The 20,206-nt window shown below is 37.5% G+C and overlaps 1 protein-coding gene across 17 annotated transcripts in view; it reads right to left on the reverse strand.

The window, feature by feature from the left end:
* Msantd2 (Myb/SANT DNA binding domain containing 2) overlaps positions 1-20,206 on the reverse strand; it is a 34,734-nt gene that overhangs the window by 13,141 nt on the left and 1,387 nt on the right. For 3 of the 17 annotated variants that reach the window (XM_074066430.1, XM_074066431.1, XM_074066432.1), the window contains exon 2: positions 386-475. The exons of 3 other annotated variants lie outside the window; for them this stretch is intronic. Coding sequence is in view for 5 of the 14 variants with exons in the window: in XM_074066431.1 (XP_073922532.1) it covers positions 419-475 (57 nt within the window). In the remaining 9 variants the exon portion in view is untranslated. 11 more of the 17 variants (XR_012445571.1, XM_074066429.1, XR_012445573.1 and 8 more) reach the window with 11 other exon arrangements.

The following is a 20,206-nucleotide window of genomic DNA, read 5'->3' on the forward strand; positions in this document are numbered from 1 at the left end:
AGTGCTTCATGACTACAAAAGGAAAAGAACTAGAAAAAGACATGGAAGATGTTCCATTACCAAAGCAGGGAGAAAAGGAAGATGGCTGACAACTGACAATTTACAGGACAGTGAACATTTTGCCAAAGTTTAAGATTAGAATAAAAGAAAATGAGAGAATAAAAAGATGACATTCATTGTGGATGAATGTGTGGGGAGTCTATGGGGGAGGAGGGCAGGTAAACAAAGGCAGGAGTTTTAGATTGGCAGGATTGGGGGTTTAACGGCAGCAATGCAGAGAAAGACCCAGGGTTACAGTACACGTAACATTAAATACAGTGCACAATGCAGCTATCTTGCCAAAGTAAGTAAATCCAGTATTGGGTTGTATAAGCAGAGGAATCACATGTAAGCTATGAAGGTGGCTCTTCCTCTCTAGTCAGCACCGGTGAGGCCACAGTTGGAGCACAGCATTCAGTTCTGGGCATCGAACCAGCTACAAGAGAGGGAAATTGTAGAGTTCAGAAAAGGGCAAATAAAATAATGAAAGGCTTGGAAAATAAGATCGATAAGCAGGGCCTGTGGTTTCACCAAAGCCCTTCCTGACATTATTAAGCTAACTTTTGTAGTGAAATTAGGGTTTCTTTCACTTCAGTGTCCTCCTATCCCTCCTCTGATTTTCAGGAAATGGGAAGAATTAAGTTCTTCCCTGGTATGGGAATATAGGAAATAAACGAAATAAATCATAAAAGCATAAGCCAACAATTCTGCTACGAACTCCATAATTTTCTCAAAATTTGCCCATTTCATGCAATCATAAAATAATCACCATGACAAAAACCTGTTCTAACAAAAATGACCGTAAGTAGAACAGAGTCTATGAGGAGTAATAGAAATAGGGCAAACAGCTACATAAATATGTTTTTTAGAAATCATTGGCTTGATCAGTCTAAGATGTCAGAAGAAAAATAAAGTCAATCTGCAGAGAGGACAGCTTAGTTACAATAGCAGGAAACAATGTTATAAGAAAAAACAAACAGCAAAACAGACTTTCAGGTGTAACTGTCACACTGGCCACACAAGAAGGGGACTGCATAGTTAGTTTAGCTTTCTGTCAACTAAACATGTTGAATCTGCAATTTCACCCAAATCACTAAATAAAGAATACACTTATTCACAAAATAAGTGTATTAAAAAAGTATTAAAAATCACATATTATACTGTACAAGAGGTGGGCAAATTACATTGAAGGTAAATCGCCAGTGACTGAAAATTTTTTTAAAAGTATTCAAACAGTATCTCAGTCTAAGGCAGATGGGTATTTTGCAGCAATAGAATTGTTTGTGAAATAGATTTATTTTTCTTCTTTTAAACTGAAGTCACTGCTATTGCAATTATTATTAGTTGCTTTTGGTTAACTGAGGCAACAAAACAAAACCAAATTTATTTCAATACTCTTAAGACTCAAAATTTCTCCAATTAGCTATATTTTATTATTGTATCAGAGTAGGAAAGAAAAAACTACCTTAAATAGCAGACAGAAGTTAAAAAACCACATTTCTGCACACAGTAAGAGGGATGTTAAAAATATAGATTCCTACTAATGTATTTTGACACAGAACTGTAACTAATGATTAGAAAGTCACCAAAGGCAAAAACCATTTAGGGCTGGCAGAACTCTTACTACCTATTTTATTAGGTTTTCTGTACACTAACTTCTGATAAACTGACTTGCCAATTGCCCAAATCCTTTAAAACCAACCAAAAGAAAAAAAGTAAAACTAAACCAGACAGAAAAATATAGTAAACTTGTTACACATGCGCGCGCGCGCGCACACACACACACACACACACACACACACACACACACACACACACACACACAGAGCTCTTAGTTCTATGGAGCAAATTTTGGCAAGTAAAAACCATTTTATTCTTAAATCTTTTGCTTTTCCTTTTATGGTAGCTTAAGAATCTTGGATATTCCTCCCCAGAAAAATGCACACATACAACGTAAGGGGTTCATGGACTCAATGAAAAGCCATGCAAGAGCCTTAACTTTAAAAACTCTATACTATGTAGGTTCTTCTTTCATAAACAAATAAAATGTATTAGTCAGAAACCCTATAATAAGATACTTAATTTATATCATAAGAGTTAGAATAGATTCTAAAGATTGGCACAATTAGTTTAAGTACAATTAAACAGTTTACTCAGCATCCTATTCATTCAGATAAAGCACATTAATATTTCCCTTAGCAAACACTCCCTTCTCCTCCCCTCTTCTCTCCTTCATTCCTCCCTCCCTCCCTCTTTCCCTCCCTCCCTCCTTCCCTCCCTCTCTCCCTTCCATTGAGAGATAAGAGTCTTGCTATGTACCCAAACTCCTGAGCTGGAGAGTTCCTCCCACCTCAATCTCCAAGTACCTGGCACTTCAGGCATGCACCACACTACCTAGCTTTCTCGTTTCATGAAGGTAATAATTCTTATCTGTAAAAGCATGCAAATACCTCACTTTATTCTTCACAAAATTACAGCACTTTTTCCCACCTGTTAGGCAAGAAATCTTTTTTCTGAAGGGGTAATTAAGCAATACTTAAAACGCATTCCTTATGCTGATTACCTGTTCCAATCATATCACAAAGTACTTAGATGGCAGACAAATTACTTAAGGAAACAACTTAAAACAGGGAAATTCACACATCCAGAAACAAGTAAAGGAAAGTAAGTCTTGACTACCTTCCTTAGCAGTTCCCAGGGTTAAGTTTTCCATCCTCCAATTTCAACAGTGCCTATGACTGAAGGGTGCTTTGGGAATAGGAAATGTCTACAATAATTCAGTCCCTCACCCTATAGGATCACAGTCTGGTATATTACTCCACTAAAACTGTTCATTGTAGTCATCACTGTCTTCTCAAAGTTGTTTTTTTGTTTTAGAGGTACGAGAGTTTGAACTCACACACGGCCTTATGCTTGCTAGGCAGGTGCTTTATTTACCACTTGAGCCATTCTCCTACCCCTAGGCCTCAAACCTTATCCTTAATTCATGTTCATGTCACTTACTGCAGCTCCTGATATTCTTCATCCCCTATCCACATCACTATTCTTGTCAAATGTCTCTATAAAACTCCTTATAATGCTGTATACTGATGGGTAGGTGGAGCTAAGACTAACTGCAAACTGGTCTCCAATGAAGTTTTCAATGGAAATGAACCTTAATGATCATCTGGTCTAACTTCCTTGCTTTACAAATGAGAAACCAAGAATGGGTTCCCATAGTATAGTGGTTATCATGTTCACTTCACACAAATGAAGAACCAAGGCCTGAAGACAATTATTCCTTCAAGAGATCTGGCATATGAAAATTACCAAATGACACATGAAATTTTGATGCTGCCTAAGAAAGTTAGTCTACAAGACTGCTGTAGCTCCATGAGGTAGCGATTTTGTCTACCTTGTCTCTATTTCCCTAGGTCTATTTATTATTCAATATATACTTATTAAACAAATTTTATTTAAAGCTAATTTTAAAGTAGTAAATCATTAGCAAGAGGATCAAATTTTTCTTAGCAAAGAAAATCAGGAAATTCCTTGTTTAATCACAGTAGCTTATATTTATAAAATCATTAAATCCAAAGTACATAGGGCTCCTGGAACATTTTCAAAACATGAGAGTAAAAAAAGATATACAACAGATACAACTATAATTAGCAAAGCAAATTAATTTCTTTGTAATGAAAGAAGACTAAAGAAAGTGGATTGTTTTTAAACCTCCATTTTTATTAAGGCTTTTTTTCCCTTTGCTGATGTCCATCACCTGGCAAAGGAAGCTCTGCAGGCAGTCTTGTCTAAATTTTATTTTTATGCTGTACAAACAAATAAATATTCAAGAATATAAAGTAATCCTATCAAGACAGGAAGGGGAAAAGACTCAATTGTTTCCCGGATTTTAATAGGGTCAAACAGAAGAATGATCACCATAAACAGACTCTTACCTCCCTGGAGCCTCAATTTTTGTGGGGAACTGTGCAGGACTGGATCCCATCAGTTTATATGCACTTCACTCTCAATCTGGCTCTGAAAGATTCCCTGTTTATAACTGATCAGCAGTGACTCTGTGAGGTGAGATTCTTTTTTGTTTGTTTGTTTGGTTGTACTGGGGTTTGAAGTCAGGCCTTTAGCAAGCTCTCTACCACTTGAGCCATGCCTCCACACCTATGAAGTGAGATTCTTGCATAGAATACATAATTCAGAAATTTTTATTCTCACCGAATATTAAGTACTAACTTCTCTAGGTTTCTTCATTCTAGCCCCTTTAGATTACAAAGAGGAAAAATCTTCAAGAAGCACAATACTAATGTCAAAAACAAGTATCGTTCACTACTCATGGAACTAAATTCATGTAACCACACGGTTTTTAATTCTATACTTCACATGATACTCATATAGTTACCTCAGGTTAGCCACCACACTGTAAAACCCACACATGGCATGTACGTTTTTATGTGGGAACTTCTTTGGGATACAAAGATCCTTTTAGAGGTCTGGGAATGTGGCTCAGTAGTAGAGTACTCAGTAGCAGAGTACTTGACTAGCATGTGCAAAGTCATAGCACCACAATCCCCAGCCTACAAAACAAACAAGAATCCTTTTAGACATGAAATCCTAAGGGCTTCTTTATTTATGAGACTGACATGCTACCTACTGTGCTAATTAGGCACCTAAGGCTTCTCTATTTAGAACAAGACAAGTTTAAAAAATTAGGGAATAGTGAACACTTATTTTGGGTATAAGCAGCAACAGGTAGCTATAGTCACCAAAGGCACAGATAATTCTATTTATCTAAAATTTCCTCCTCACCTGAAAGGGGGACAGATCAGTTTGGTAAAGTATCAACTTGGCTAAGAGGTGATCTTTATCTGAGCTCCTACATCACCCTGAAGTGACTCTGTCAGCATCTTTTTTCCAGTACTTCACACTTTGGTGCACCAACTCCAAATAGTAGATAACATTTAAAATGTTAATTTTTCAGTACGTGATATCTAAAAAACATGGTGAAGAGAGTTATCTAAAGTACTTCTAGCATAGCAGAGAACCAATCCTCTTGAAAGGTCTCCCATATGAATACCTTATATTCTAAACTAATTGTTCCAAAATCATGTTTAAAAAACATGTTTGTGGTTTAACAACCACAGCCAGGCTCACACCTAGCTACTTGGGAGGCTGAGATTGATTGGGAGAATCACAGTAAAGCCAACCCCAGCAAAAACTTCATGAGACCCCATGTCAACCAATAAGCCTGGAAACACACCTTCATCCCAAGCTACAATGGAGACTGAGATCAGGAGGATCACAGTTCCAGGCCAGCACAGACAAAAATAAGTTAGCAAAACCCAATCTCAGTAGGAAAAAACTGGGTGTGGTAGCACTTGCTGGTCATCCTAGGGACAACAGAAAATATAAAATCTGAGGCTCAGGATCCAGGTTGGCCTGGGAAAAAATAACCAAAGCAAAAAGGTTAGAGGTGTGGCTCAAGCATTCAAACCCCCACTCTCAAAAATTAAGAATTGCCCCCAACACACACACACACACACACACAGAGCTTTATCACCGAGATGTTGTACTGCTTCCTGAATGCAAAGGTGGCCTTCTATTCATTAGGCCAATGTTTAAAAGGGAACTTGTCCAGGGCACGTTCTCCCGCCTGAAATTGTAGACACTTTATGCCTTTCATATACCATGTTCACCACGTGATTATCTCAGCTTTGTAGTTGTTTTCTGACTAAAAACTGCTATCCACTAGACAAAGGTAACCTATAATATAAATGTTTCCATAGTAATTATATATATCTATGAAAAAAGAATCCTGACATCCAAATAAACTCATCTAAAAATTAAGGTTATTAGAAATCCCCCATTAGGACATCTAGGTACAACCATTTAATCAAGATTCAGTCAACTGTTAAACATGTAAAGATTGGGTTTTTTTTGCATTTACATGTTATAAACTACATGCCATAAATGCATGAAGAGAACACATCTTTGTATCCTGACATATACCACTTTGTGAATAAATGTGAAAGTAACTGAGTTTTAAATTCATTGTAAGCACCTGTCTTTGGGCAATCTGAACTTTAGGAAGTCGGTAGAAAGAAATCCAGGTAATAACACTATTTTTTTTAAGTTTGTTTGACAGAATGTTTGTATTTTATTCTTAGCTTTATAAGAACTGTTAAGAGAAAAGGCCACTGAAAATCACAACTCTACCTTCTACAAAAATAAAAAACATTGTCCTTATGTGGTTCAATATGCCATACAATGAAAATAAACCATTAACTACTATTTCCTGAGTGAGTACCTACTGTATGCTGAGATTTGGGCTAAGGAGTCTACACTTCTCATTCTTCCTTCTTTTGATGTTAAAACATCCCAGGAAACCCAAGACGGCTCTAGGGAACACGAGAGACTAAGAAGTAGAGCTGGGCAGAGAAAGAAATGACAAAACATAGTATTGAACAGAGGCCTAATCCCAAAGTGAAGCACAAAATTTAGGAGACCCTGAAGAGTAGTCCTAAATTGATCCAATGATGGACCTTTTTATTTCAGCACTGACAGTCATTGGACCAGCTTTAAACAAGACAGCACCCTTAGGCAAAGGGAAATTCTTAGGAGGAATTCAACCAGAAGTTATCAGCAGTCAGTGCTCCAGACAGCTGTGGAGGACTAGTGTCTCATCCCTGGAAGAAGGATCAGAGCACTATATCACATATATATGGAGAGATACATTACTGTTTATTTTCTGATTCTATTTTTAGCTTTCTCAATATGCAGACACCATTTTTGTATGTATTATAGTTTATGCAACAACTAACAGCTGAGACAGGTTCCAAGAAATGCAGTTAGACAATTTTGTCACTGGGCAAAAGTCAGGGTATTTACACAACCTGATTGGTATAGGTCAATCACTCCATGTGGCCTCTTGATGCAATCAAGTGATAGTAAACACAAGATGTATAAGGTAGCTGCCAGCCTAACATGTCATACTGTACTACAGTACACATTTTAAATACATACTAGTATACTCTAAAATAATAAGTATAGTAGATACATAAACTAGCAACATACTCATTTATTACCAAGTATTATGTACTACCAACAATTACATGTGGTATACTTTCACTGACTGGCAACAAAGAAGGTTTGTTTATACCAGTATCATCACATACTGAGTAATGCTTTGCCACAGGACATTAGGACGGTTACCTAGTTAGGACTAGGTAGTAAGAAATTTTCAACTTCGTTATCTTATGGGACCAGCATATTATATGCCTTCATTGTGGACCAAAAGGCTCTTATGTGAAGCTTGACTGTATACGTTACAAAACAGTTTGCCTCATCCCATCATTTGTCTCTAAGACAAGTACCCAAACCATTTGATGGCAGGCATAAGAGAATGGACACATTCTGTAGTCTCCTTTGGTAAGCCTCATACTTACCTGCTTCTACTGTCAAAAAGTAATTCTAAGGCTGGGTGGTACGGTGCACACTTGTAATCCTGGCACTCAGGAGGTAGAGGCAGAAGGATCATGAGTGATGTTAGCCTGGGCTATACCAGGAAACCCTGTCTCAAAAAAATCAAACAACAAAAAAACCAAGGTACCATCTAATATGTCAATCATAAATGTATTGTGACCTTAAATGAGAAAATAGAAGTAGAGCATTCAAAATAGTTTGCCTAATTGCTTGTATGCAGTAAATGTTAGCTACATTGTAATTATTACAAAAATGCAAAAGTCATATTGTATATAGAGACCAAGGGGCCTTATAAATAAAGGTTAATTCAAGTACAGAAAAGCAGTAGCAGCAAAGTGGTGTATCAAAAGACACATGGTAGGAAAAACATACTCAAAAACAAAAACAAAAACAAAAAAACCCTTGCTGTAGCCATTGGTATCAGTAATGCTGGGAACAGCTAGTTTCAGCTAACCCACAATAACTAAAGTATTAGAGGAATACTAACTCAATTTTTTTTTTCTTGGCAGCCCTGGGGTTTGAATTTAGGGCCTCGTGCTTGCTAGGCAAGTGTTCTTACTACTTGAGCCACTCTACCAGCCTTCAATTTTTAAATTTTTTATTAGTGAAGTTTTTTTTTAAATTATTTTTGTTTGATAACATGTGCGCTTTCTGTAGGTTAAAAATACTTTATACATAGATCTAGGTTCATACATATTAAATAAGTATTATGTAAATGTTTTGCCCACACATTTTCAAGTTTTAGAAATATCTGGTTAGGCTGGGTGTAGCGGCTTACAATTGTAATCCTAGCTACTCAGGTGGCAGAGATCAGGAGAATTGAGATTCAAGGCCAATGCTAAGCAAAAAGTTCTTGAAACACCTTATTAGGTGGTAGTATGCACCTGTGGTTCCAATTACACTAGAAGCTTAAATAGGAAGATCAAAGTCCAAGCCAGCCAGTGCAAGAACTCAAGACCCTAATTCAAAAAATGAATGCAAAAGCAAAAAGGATTTAAGGGCTGGCTTAAGTGGTAGACCACTTATCAAGTGCAAGGCCCTAAGTTCAACCCCAGTACAGCCAACTTAAAAAGAAAGAAAGAAAGAAACATCCGGCTACAACAATGCTTCTTGGATTTTTTGCTTCAGTCCTCTTTTATAGATAAAAACCAATCAGTTAATCATATTCAAGTTTTTAGGCTTAGCATGAATATGATGACTAACACACTCACTGACATATAAACCAAGGAGGAAAAATAGCCTACTACCTATCCTCACTCACTGGGCAACTATTTACAAGAAGCAGGAGGCAGGCAAAACTCAGCATGAATAGAAGTAAGGAGTATGAATGATTCATATATTTTCGTGGAGTTTGATAAAACAAAAAGCACACAGATCTCTCATTCCTTTTTTTTTTTTTTTTTTTTTTGTCTTTACTTTTTTGGTGCTGGGGAAAGAACACAGGGCCTCACACATGCTAGGCAAGCACTCTAGCACTAAGCTACATCCCAGCCCTCATTCCCTTCTTTGGTACATGGAAATTTACTGGAATTTAAAGTAAGATTTATCACTACCACTTCCTAAAAATAAACATTGTATGAATATGTGGTTATGCTGTAGTGATAAAGTCAATTTTCCCTTGCATTTTCCTATTAATTTATAGCGTAATTACTTACATGAAGAAAATGTATTTTAAAATGTTCTAAAATTAGCACAGCTTTGCTCTCTCAAAGCCCAACTATTAACAACTTCCTAATTTGTATAAGAGAGAAGGAAATTACCTGGTTTTGCTCAAGACTGTACTTTCTGAACCCTGCATAGTGCCAGGGTCAAGATGAAGTGTTTAAGAAGTAACTAATCATTGAAAGAATGATTGCTGCTTAGTAGTGCAAACCTCAATGATACCTGGAGATATATAATACAAAATAATATAAAATCATGAAACTCATTCTTAATAAAGCGGAAACAAATCAACTTCTGTTTCTTATGCAAAATGAAAGCACAGAGCTCAAACTATGAGACCAATAAGGCTTTATCCACAGTTATCATATTTGAGGAGTTTTGTCCTGATTGTGTTAATTGTTCTGAATAACATACTTTAAATATCATTATTTTCTACCATAATGTCAGCTCTTTAAAAATGGGTTTTTTGTTTTGCTTTTTTAAAATCAGTTTTGTTCGCTGATACATTACTAGCACCTACATCAATATTTAGCATATAGAAAGCTCTCAATAAACTTTTGGAATGAATGATTAAAAATTCCTTAAGACTATGTATAAGCAGTTGAGATACAAAATATAAGATTGGGCTGACAGAGTGGCTCAAGTGGTAGAGCATACCTAGCAAGAGTGAGACCCTGAGTTCAAACCACAGTACTGCCAAAATTTAAGGTTGAAGTACTTTCTGACCTATCATATCCTTCTTTCTATATCATAAACCAGAGCTTTCCATTTAGAGAAAAGTACTTATAAGTTAAAAAAAAAAATAAAAGCATTTTTTGGGGGATAAGAATTTTTATTCTCATTTTATTAGTATCAATTACAAACAAGTTTATTCAGATAAATTAAGAAATATGAAGATAAAACACTATTAAGTTTCAAAACTTCAGGCTATTACAACAAAGTAGTCTTACAAAGACTGAGGAAATGCAACTAGAAAACATATCTAAGTAAACAACTTCCACTCTATCGTATAATTCATACTGGATGAAGTAGTATATGGTAGCTCAGTTTAAGAGTACAGCCAAGAACATACATTTAAAAACAAAATGATGGCTGCTGTTCCTAAAATGCCTGAGAATAAACACAGAAACCTGTTTGTTACTAGGAAGTAACGACCCATCTAATAAGTGAAAAGATAATGCTTGATTAGTGCCAACGGGGAAAAAACCAATTCCATTGGCTTTCAAATACTCTCAACTACAAATAGGTAAGAATTATACAGATTTAAATACATGCCTTTTTCCAAATGCAGGTATCTTTCAACTAATATCTAGAAGAATAGGTAGAAAGACTAGGCATAGATTATAAACTCTAGATAATTTGTAACATATGCATAAGAGGCACAGATTCATTAAGCATTTATTTTAAATACTGAATGAAGTTTCTGCAACAGTAAATAGCAGGCAGAACAGAGCACAGTGCATGAACCCCATTACAAAAATAAAGAATATCTAATTATCACTGCAATCTTAATTTCTGAAGCACTTTACAGTGCTAAGTCTGTTATTTCTGAAACTCAGAGATTTCCCTCATTTCATTTGTTAAACATTACTTTCCATAGGGGAAAAGAGACATAACTTCCCAAAGAGAAAAAATACTCCTAACCTAGTACTACTTTAACCTAGTAGTAGGAGGTTCCTGTATAACAGATACTTGAAATCTTAGTTCTGAACTTTAGTTCTTACCCTCTGTTCACATTAAGAAAAAGAGGCAGCAGCCACAGTAAGCCCATAGATGGGGGCCAAAGTGGGGGTGGGCACAAGCCATGTGAGCACAACCTTGGATCTGACAGCCCAGGGAGGATTGAGTAAGGAACTGGAGCAAAGGACTGAGACCTTGCCTTGTGTGGACCCTAACCCTGGCCTGCTCACCTTGGAAAGCACTGAGCAAGAATCCAGGCTGCCCAGAACATCTCCAAGATGACTGCCACATCACAGAACTGTACCTATCTTACAGCAGACAACCTCGTGCTGAACCTACAGGATAAAAAGTTTCACCTGGCGAGTGACAGCCTCATCAAGGGTAAGAAATGAGTCCGGTCACCAAGAACTCCACTTCCAGAGAAGAAGTGGATGTGTTTCTTCTCCAGTTTTTGAGGAGCTAGCCAGGGATCCAGCACATCCTACCCCAACACCAGGATCATGTAATGGTCCCCTCTGGATTAAGGAAGACTGTAGACCAATCCTTTTTGGGGGATGATTTTCCTCTACCCTCTGTTGGTCAGGGTTAGGAAAGCGTGTGATTTCTCATTGTTTACCAACCACAGTGTTCCTTTCCTCAAAATGGGAAGAGTTAACCACCATCCCAGGAATTCTCAATGAAATTTTATTACTTAAGCTGGAAAAAAAAAAGAAAGTGAAAGAAAAAGAGGGGAGAAAGAAAACTGGGGTACAAACCAGAACCCAAGTCTATAGAGAGCATATTCTAGACGAAACACATACAAGAGTGTTCTAACAGGGTGTTCTTCCTGTATCTCACTGGAGTGAGAAGAGTGAAACCTAAAAACTGAAGCTAGGAGTACAATGAAGGTCTTTGGTGACCATACCAAGGAATTCTGTGTGCAAGTTATCAGGAAAGTACATAGCAAATTACATCTGGGGTTAAGGTCTAACAAATTCTATAAATTAAAATTTGCAGATTCTTCAAACAGCCCCCAATTTGAAATCTGTCCTCCTGTTTCTGGCTTAATTACCACTGCTTTCATCTCTCATCTACCTCACTGCAAGAAATCTCTAAATGATCTCTGTGCTTCCACTCCTCTTCTACATAGCACAGCAAGTGACTGTTTTAAAATTTAAAACTAGCCATGTCACCACCTGGCTGAAAATCCTTTGGTGATAGGATAAAGTCCAACCTCCTTAGCATATCACTTGACCTGTAGTTACATCCCCAGTCTCCTTTCCTCTTAGGGCTCACTCCCCTCATTCTTCACTCTCAAACCCTAGGCTCCACCTACCAGGAACTACCTGGTATAGAGCATTTGACAGGACTATTTGAGACACGAGCTGTTGCAAATTAATGATGCTTCTGAAATTTTGGTATCCTAACTCTAAAAGAGCACAATGATTGAAAAAACTTTTATCTCATCTCAGTAGCTTTGAGTTCTCTTTTATCTGTGTTACTGTCTATTAGAGAGTTGAGAAATCGATTTTAGTGAATTGTGACGCCACCACACATAAGGAGCTGAAGAGACAGTGCATAGGGGAAACAAGAACTGCTCTGGTGAAGATGACCAGGTGCAGTGAGAGTGTGGCTGGGGAGATGGGGGTGAACAGGAGTTGGTTCAGGACAGAAGGGTGTGTGAAGATGAGAGGGACATATGAAGAAGGCCAATGTGGGAAAGTAGACTGGCTGAGTCTGTGGGCACAGGGCATCACAGAATAACAGGTGTTCTGTGCCCACCAAGTGTTGTCTTATATCAACTGGGTTTTTTCAAGCAAACCTGGAGTATTCCTGGTCTACTTCATGCCTTCCTGGAACATGTCCCTGCAGTTGTAGGGTCTGCAGGAGAAAGGCTGCCTCCTACTGCTGTTCCGTGAATGTGCAAAACAGTCTAGGCAGAAAGAGGCTATAGCAGCAAAACTGTCGAACTCAACGTGCTGGGTGAGTGAGAAGCACATGCTTCTGGATCCCTCCCCATCCCCACAAGAAGGTCAGGCAGATCTCTCTTTTAAGTCACTGACTATAAGCCTTGGGGATGAGATATGGAGTGACAAAAGGGTATAAGGGGGAAGAGGGAACTCTGTAGGTCCTTGGGTGTGGGTTTTAACCTATCTCCTGTTTCCCAGTTCCTCCAGCTCCTCCATCCTGCAGTCTCTGGGGTGTACCCCATGTGGGGAGCAATGTGACCGTCCTTGAGCTGCCAGTCCCCAAGGAGTAAACCTGCTGCGCAATACCAGTGGGAACGGCTGCCCCCATCCTCCCAAGTTTTCTTTGTGCCACTTTTAGGTGAAGGAATTCCTGGAGACAACTCACAAATAGGAGGTAAAAGATAAGAACAAAATGCTTCAAATTGTAGCTGGGGAAGGGGAAGAAATGAGAGGTGCCACAGGGACTAGGGTGACAAAGAGAGGCAACGCTGCAACAACCTGGAGAAGATGATGAGGATGCTGTGGTGGGGACACGGGGTGAGAAAGATGGCCTACCAAGTGCAGATGCTGTACTGGGTATTTTCACATGCTGTATATATTTACTAAAGAGGCTCTGGAAGCTAGAGGTGTGGCTCAAACAGTAGAGCACCTGAGTTCAAATCCCAGTGCCATTCAAATAAAACAGCACTTACCAAAGTGTACTGTATGTATTTGGGTATCGTATCATTATGTGGATTAAATAAATTAATATTTGTAAAACACTTAGAACAGACCATGGCACATACTAATGCTATGCAAGTATTGGTTATAATCATTATTATTTTGTGGAATTTATTTCACTTACACATACATGTTAATGTTATGTAAGTACGAGACCCCAGGGTAAAATGTTTCTTCTTGTAGGTTGTGGCTTAAAAAGGTACACCACTTTGATTTTTCTTTCAAGGATATAAATTAGGAATGGGATATGGATATTTGCACAACTGGAGCTCAAAACTGTAAAAAACATGTTACTCATCAAAATATTACCCAGAATTGGTATGTCCACTATGATGTTATCCCAAAACCATCAGCTTCACCCTTTACAATCCCCCCCCCACACACAAGATACTGGGGCTTGAACTCAGGACCTTGTGCTTGCCAGGCAAACAATATACCGCTTGAGCCATGCCTCCAACCCTACATGGTTCTTTATAACATCACCAAATCATACTTCCTAAATCACACCTTTACCACAGTCTATTCACTATGGCAAATTTTTCTTTAATTAAAAGGCATGGCTTTTAAAAGTAGCTGATCACTTAAAATTTTTGGACCAATTTCACTATTTGGATGCTTCCAGTTTGGGGCTCCTGGGTAAACATATCTTACTGTGTTTACAGCTTACACTCCTCTAGGTTATGCTGCCTCTACCCTACTGCCTTCTGCCAAATTAAGTGCCACTTCACTTCAGGATCCACCTCCCAAAAGTCTGAGATGATGTGTGCTCCTGAAGCACCACAGCTTACCATCAACAGGAGCTTAACATCAGCACCAACACGACATGCAAGACCTGTTCAAAGTATGGTTCAACTGGTTCTTCAGTAATCCAGCTCCTTTACTGGAAGGCAGACACCTGGAAAGTAAATGGTTTAGTGCTACATTTCTGGTGCCTCCTCCAGAGGTTCTCAAGTATTTGTGGGTGGACTGGGGGCATGGCTCAAGTGGTAGGGCACCTACCTAGCAAGCGTGAGGCCCTGCGTTCAAACCCCAGTACCACAAAAAAAAAAAGTAAACAGAACCTGGGCATTCTGTCCTCAAGACCAGGCAGAGAGATTACTCAGTTTCTATTCCCATTAAAAAAACTAGAGTATATCTGGAGTAAATATAAGGGGCCCATCAAATATTTATTGGTGAACAATGAAAAAATAAAGTGTTTAGCTAAGCCCCACATCTTTCTCCTATAACTCTACAATTTCCCTTTGGACTTTCTAAAGGCATTGGAACTCAAGGTTCCAGTACCACTGTATCACTCAAGAAAGACATAAAAAAGATGCCCAGAGTTCTAACGCAGTCATCTCTAACTGGGGTAGCCATATCCCTCCTCTGTTGACTGATCAAGGAGCCTTAAAACTTTAGGGATTACTATCATTCCCACTCATGTATATTATTTAGTTGTGAAGCTTGGCCTCTTAATTTAGAATGACCAAAGCAATTAAAACTAACCAGAATATTTTCCTAATCACATTTTCAAAACACATTTGATAAAACCTACCAGTAAGAACTTGGCATGGATTTTTCAGATTCAGAATACATCATTTATACATTTTATACCTATTTTTGTCTTATTCATCTCAAACTAGGTTTAATATTTTCTATATCCTATTGACTTCCTATACACTTTCAAACACATGATGAAAAATTTTAATAACAGCTTAAAAATGTTTGAGAGGGTACATGAATTTTAAAACTCTTGGGGGTCGGTAAAGTAGCTCAAGTGGTAGAGCACTTGCCTTAAAAAAAAAAAAAAAAAAAAACTCTTTGAGGAATGCATAGCAAAAAAAGCTTGAGCACAATTATTCCAAAGCTGTTCTGGCCAACATAACAACCAGTGATGGAATGTGGCTATTTGACTCAAATTTTAATTAATTAAAATTTAAATTCAGTTGCAGTCACTGTGGTGACATCACAAGTGCTCAATAGCCACCAGTGAATAATGGCTACTGTACTGGACAGTACAGATAAAGAACACTTTCATTATCATAGAAAGTTCTACTAAACAGTGTCCTAGAGAACCTAGAGCAGGTACTGCTTGCCCCAGCCAGTTGAGGTTATACTGCTTTTTTTTATTCCTTGCACCAAAAGCTCCACTTCCTACAATGGTGATCCACTTTTCTTGACTTATATCAATGTTCCTCCTACAGAAGAATAAAATAACAGGAAGGAACTGTGAGCTTCCCTTAAGAAGGAGAAGCTCTTGTGGCCAAGAGAATCCTTTTATAAACTAAAGACTACTTTAATACCAAGAAAAAAACTTTGACCATACAATGTTCAATATGGAAGCCACTAGCTGCATGTGATACTTAAATTTTTAATTAAATTAATTGAAATTAAATAAAATTCAATATTCAGTTCCTCAGGCACTCTAACTTCATTTCAAGGACCCAAAAGCCATATGTGACTGTGGCTATCATTGACCTGAGATAAAGAATATTTCCATTATCACAAAAAGTTTTATTGAACACCAATGTTAATACTACAAGCCTTCTAAATTCTTTTTTCCTTTCACATATTAATGAATTATCCAGAATATTTAACTCTACTCTTCACTAAAGTTCAAAATATGTCAGGAAATAAACTTAGAACCCTATTTACTCAGTTTTAGCATGTGCATGTTAGATCTTACTTCCAAAACTGAAAGCCTAAATATAAGTGTATGGTAGGCAGTCAAAGATGGCCTATTCTTTAAATATACCTATCAAACCTCTGTCAGATTCACAAGGACAAGCAAACTCAAATTTTTTTTTTTTTTTTTTTTTTAAAGATAATGTCTTTCTATTTAGCCTAAACTGGCCTCTGAACTCTGGATTCTCCTGCCTTAGCCTCTCTAATGCTGGGATTATGGGTATGTCCAACCATGCCCAGCTTTTGCAGTGCTGGGGATGAAATCCAGGGTCTCATACATGCTAGGCAAGTGCTCTACCACTAGGCCACAACAAGGCTTGAAACAAGCAAACTAGAATATTCAAGCTTTCAAATGACCATAAGGTGAGAACAACACAAGATGAATGTGTAAAAAATGATAAGGAAAAAGATCTGACTAAATCTTTCTTCTCAACTATTTGAAAAGCTCATCACATTTCTTGGAAATCTTTTAAAGATAATGCAGAAGGGAACTCTTATCTTCAAACACCAAAGGACAAGTCCTCAGAGATGGGCAGTCTATTAAAATGCTTATACAGGGACAAAGGTACCTTTTGGCTCCATGTTATCTCTGTCGTATTAGTTCTCATAAACAAAAAACAAGGCTTGATAAACAAAATGAAAGCCCAAATATACTGTGATTTTGGTGCTTGTTCCAGTGGTACTGACATTTACTGATGAGTAAATCTAAGCAATGTCCCTACAAAATTAATCATTTTGTTTGCTAGGCAGAAGACTCCTTACCACTTTAAATTTGGTGAGTAACCAGCACTGATCCAGGAAAGGCAAGTTGTTTAGGTCACATACAATCACCTTGCATTTCATCTTGAGGCAAAGCTAGAAGTACACATCTGTTTCAAAGACACAAAGCCAACTCTCAAGAGGCAAATTTTTGGAGAACACCCAAAAACATGGGACTTGAGAATGAGTTCTGCAGTACAACGGATTAACTGACTGAAGTGTGAATGCATCTGACTCAAAAGTGAATGCTTTCATGAATTCCAAGTCCAACTACTACAGTATGGATAGTTATGACATCACTCCCCCCTTTAAAGTCATATGACAATCAATTACTGCCCTGCATACTATTGCTCTGTTGTTTTACACTGCTTTTTAACTCTTTGATGCGTATGTACAAGCTTCAGCTAGAGGGCAAGCTCTTGGATCATAGAAATTGTATGTACAGTAACAGATTTTTTCCCCATTCATTTTAACACCTAACAGACAGCTCTGCACATGGGAAAGAAAGCACTCAAGTATTTGGGGAATGGACATTTGAAGAAAAAGTCTTCAAACGGAAAAGAAAAAGCATGCAAGGACTAGATAAAAAAAAAATTCTAGATTTGTTTATCTGACTCCAAAATTAAACTAGAGTTGTTAGTAAACAAATTTTCTTCTGGCAAACAAAAAAAGCAACAAAACTTCAGAATCAACAACAATCTGTGTAGCAAGGTAGTCTCAAACACAACCATTTTATCCAAAACGTAGAGCAAGTACCAATATCAGGACAGACATCAAAATGAAACTCTGTAACACTAAACAAATTTTTGTATCTGACTTTCAATTACAATCCTGTATACTTAGAATAATTCCAACAGTATTAAAAAGAACTTTAATAACAAAATCCAAGTTATTAATTCAATTCTAACATTTAAATTTTAATACTTTCATTGTATAGATAAGAGGTGTAGTCCAGAGAAAGTGATGTGCTTTAGGTTATTCAAGAAGGTGGTCAGGGAAGAGGCTGGCATAGGACTCAGTTTTATAATGCCCTCAAATGAGAAGACTGCTATGTGAACTTGTTGAAAACTATATAAATGGAAAAACTGGTTACTATTTTTCTTTTCCTTTCAAACTTAGAAGAAATTATTTACTGACTTTTCATAACTGAAGTTTTCATAGGAATTTGACATTGAGATGGTTGTGGTTTTTGTTTTGAAGAGCTGGGGATTGAATGCAGAGCCTCTGACATGCAAAGCACATGCTCTACCACAGAGCTACACCCCCAGCCCTGAGTTCACATTTAAGTGAGCTACATTAGTCTATACAAGAACTTCCTCATTCCATGCATCTTACTAAACTACTTTGTATTTTGTAAAACTAAAGCAAAACCTATTACTGAATTTCTTTTTGCCGTTGTCATCAATACAAGAAACAGAATTCTACTTGTTCCAAACTGGCATTTCTGAAAGTGGGATCTAAGGATTTGTTTTGAGAGTGCTGAGACTCCCTAAGAATTTAAGGTTGTATTATTTTTTTATCTTCATAAGCATAATCTGCATTGCCTGGACATCCACCTCATAATTGTGTAAGGCTATGATTTCGGAACCACATTTGCTTCTGTGCTTAAGCTCATATTCACACCAAGTCTCCTAAAGGGACACAACTTAGTTTTTTAATGCAGTATTTTTCAAACTGGATTCCAAAGTCTATGTTTTTAATGAAAGTTTAACAACACTGCTGCAGCTTTTTATACTTCCTAAAATTCTCTTTCTAGACTTCATATGATTAATTTAAAAAGAAAATATTCATGCCTCCTACATGCTAGTACATGTAGAATAAGAGACCAGAACCTGTCCTTAAGGAGCTTATAATGCTGGCAGGTGAGATCAACATTTATTAAGAAGGAAGGGTGGGTTCCTTGATTGAAGTCATTTTAAGAGCAGAACACTTTCAAAAACAAAGCAGTTATCTGTCCTGCTCCTTAACTGCTACCAAGGATCAGAGAACCCATTACCATCTGCATAATCTCAAAAGATTCTAAGAGTTTGAGGTCTACTTGGTCTTACCTGTCTGGAGACAGGTAAACTGATCCTCTCAAAAATTCTTCAGAGGCTCAATCTCCTTTCTTTGCTTTAGGTTGCCTTCTCATAACTGGACAATGAAGCAATCCAACTAGATATTTCCTGGTTGTTTGAGAAACAATTTTATGGAGAGATTTATATTAAATGAAATGATGATAGTACATTTTCCCCAATGAGCGGAAAATTTCTATGGACAAAAATCAAGCAAACAAACAATTACAAATGCCTAAAGTGAACTTCTAAACTCAAGAAAAGTTCACTTGGATGGATGCTATCCAAGACAATGCAACAATTCTTCCCAAAATTTAACCTTAATTACCTTGAAAAGAATAAATGAAACTCAAAGAACCACCTTTTCCTACTACGTTAATGACATTCTTGTCTAAAAAACAGAGATCAATAAACCCCAAAAGTATATGTTACCAAATAGTAACATCAAACGTTACAATAACACTAAGTAACTTAATTTTGTAATGGGCATCAAGCTGCTTGACCAATAGTTGTTTTAAGTTTCGGAACCGTATCTTCTAGGCAACAAAGTCCCAAATGAACATCTGTGAAGCCAAGACCTTGTGAACTCTGGCACAATCTTCCACCTTTGTGATTACCCTTACTTATGATTGTTCTCGCTGGGTTTTATAGTTGTTCTTTAATGTGATTATTCTGACTTATGACTGTCCTTAGTGATTTTCACCCCCCAAGGAGTTCCCAGAAAAAGTGCCAGCCCTACCAGAAAAATACACAGATACTATGACTAAGTAATGTAAGTATTTTCAGTGAAAACTGGGAGAATCCTATCAGTCTTTTAGCAGACCTACGATGAGGCAAAGAGCTTAACTAAAATACAACTCCTTATCTGCCAATAATGCAAACATGAATGCCTAGGTAAGTCAGTAAACTCAGTAGAAACAGCAAAATGAAAAGCAGACTGGTGGTAAAATTTTTAGCCCACATAAATAGTCTGCACTTAAACAGGCAGGTCCACAAGGATGGCCAGATGCACACCCAAGAGTTTTACTTGTCAGCACATCAGGCACAGTAACTAAAACAGGGAAAACTGGCTTTCAAGAAGGGGCTTCGTCAGAAACAGCAGGGCCTCTCGAGTCAACCTTAACAGCAGGCATCAACAATCCAAATTTCAGAACAACTCTCAGCCAGGCTAACTTTCGAGGTGCTCACTACCTACCTCCACGATAA

Source organism: Castor canadensis, chromosome 2, assembly GCF_047511655.1.
Source record: "Castor canadensis chromosome 2, mCasCan1.hap1v2, whole genome shotgun sequence".
Classification (NCBI taxonomy): Eukaryota; Metazoa; Chordata; class Mammalia; order Rodentia; family Castoridae; genus Castor; species Castor canadensis.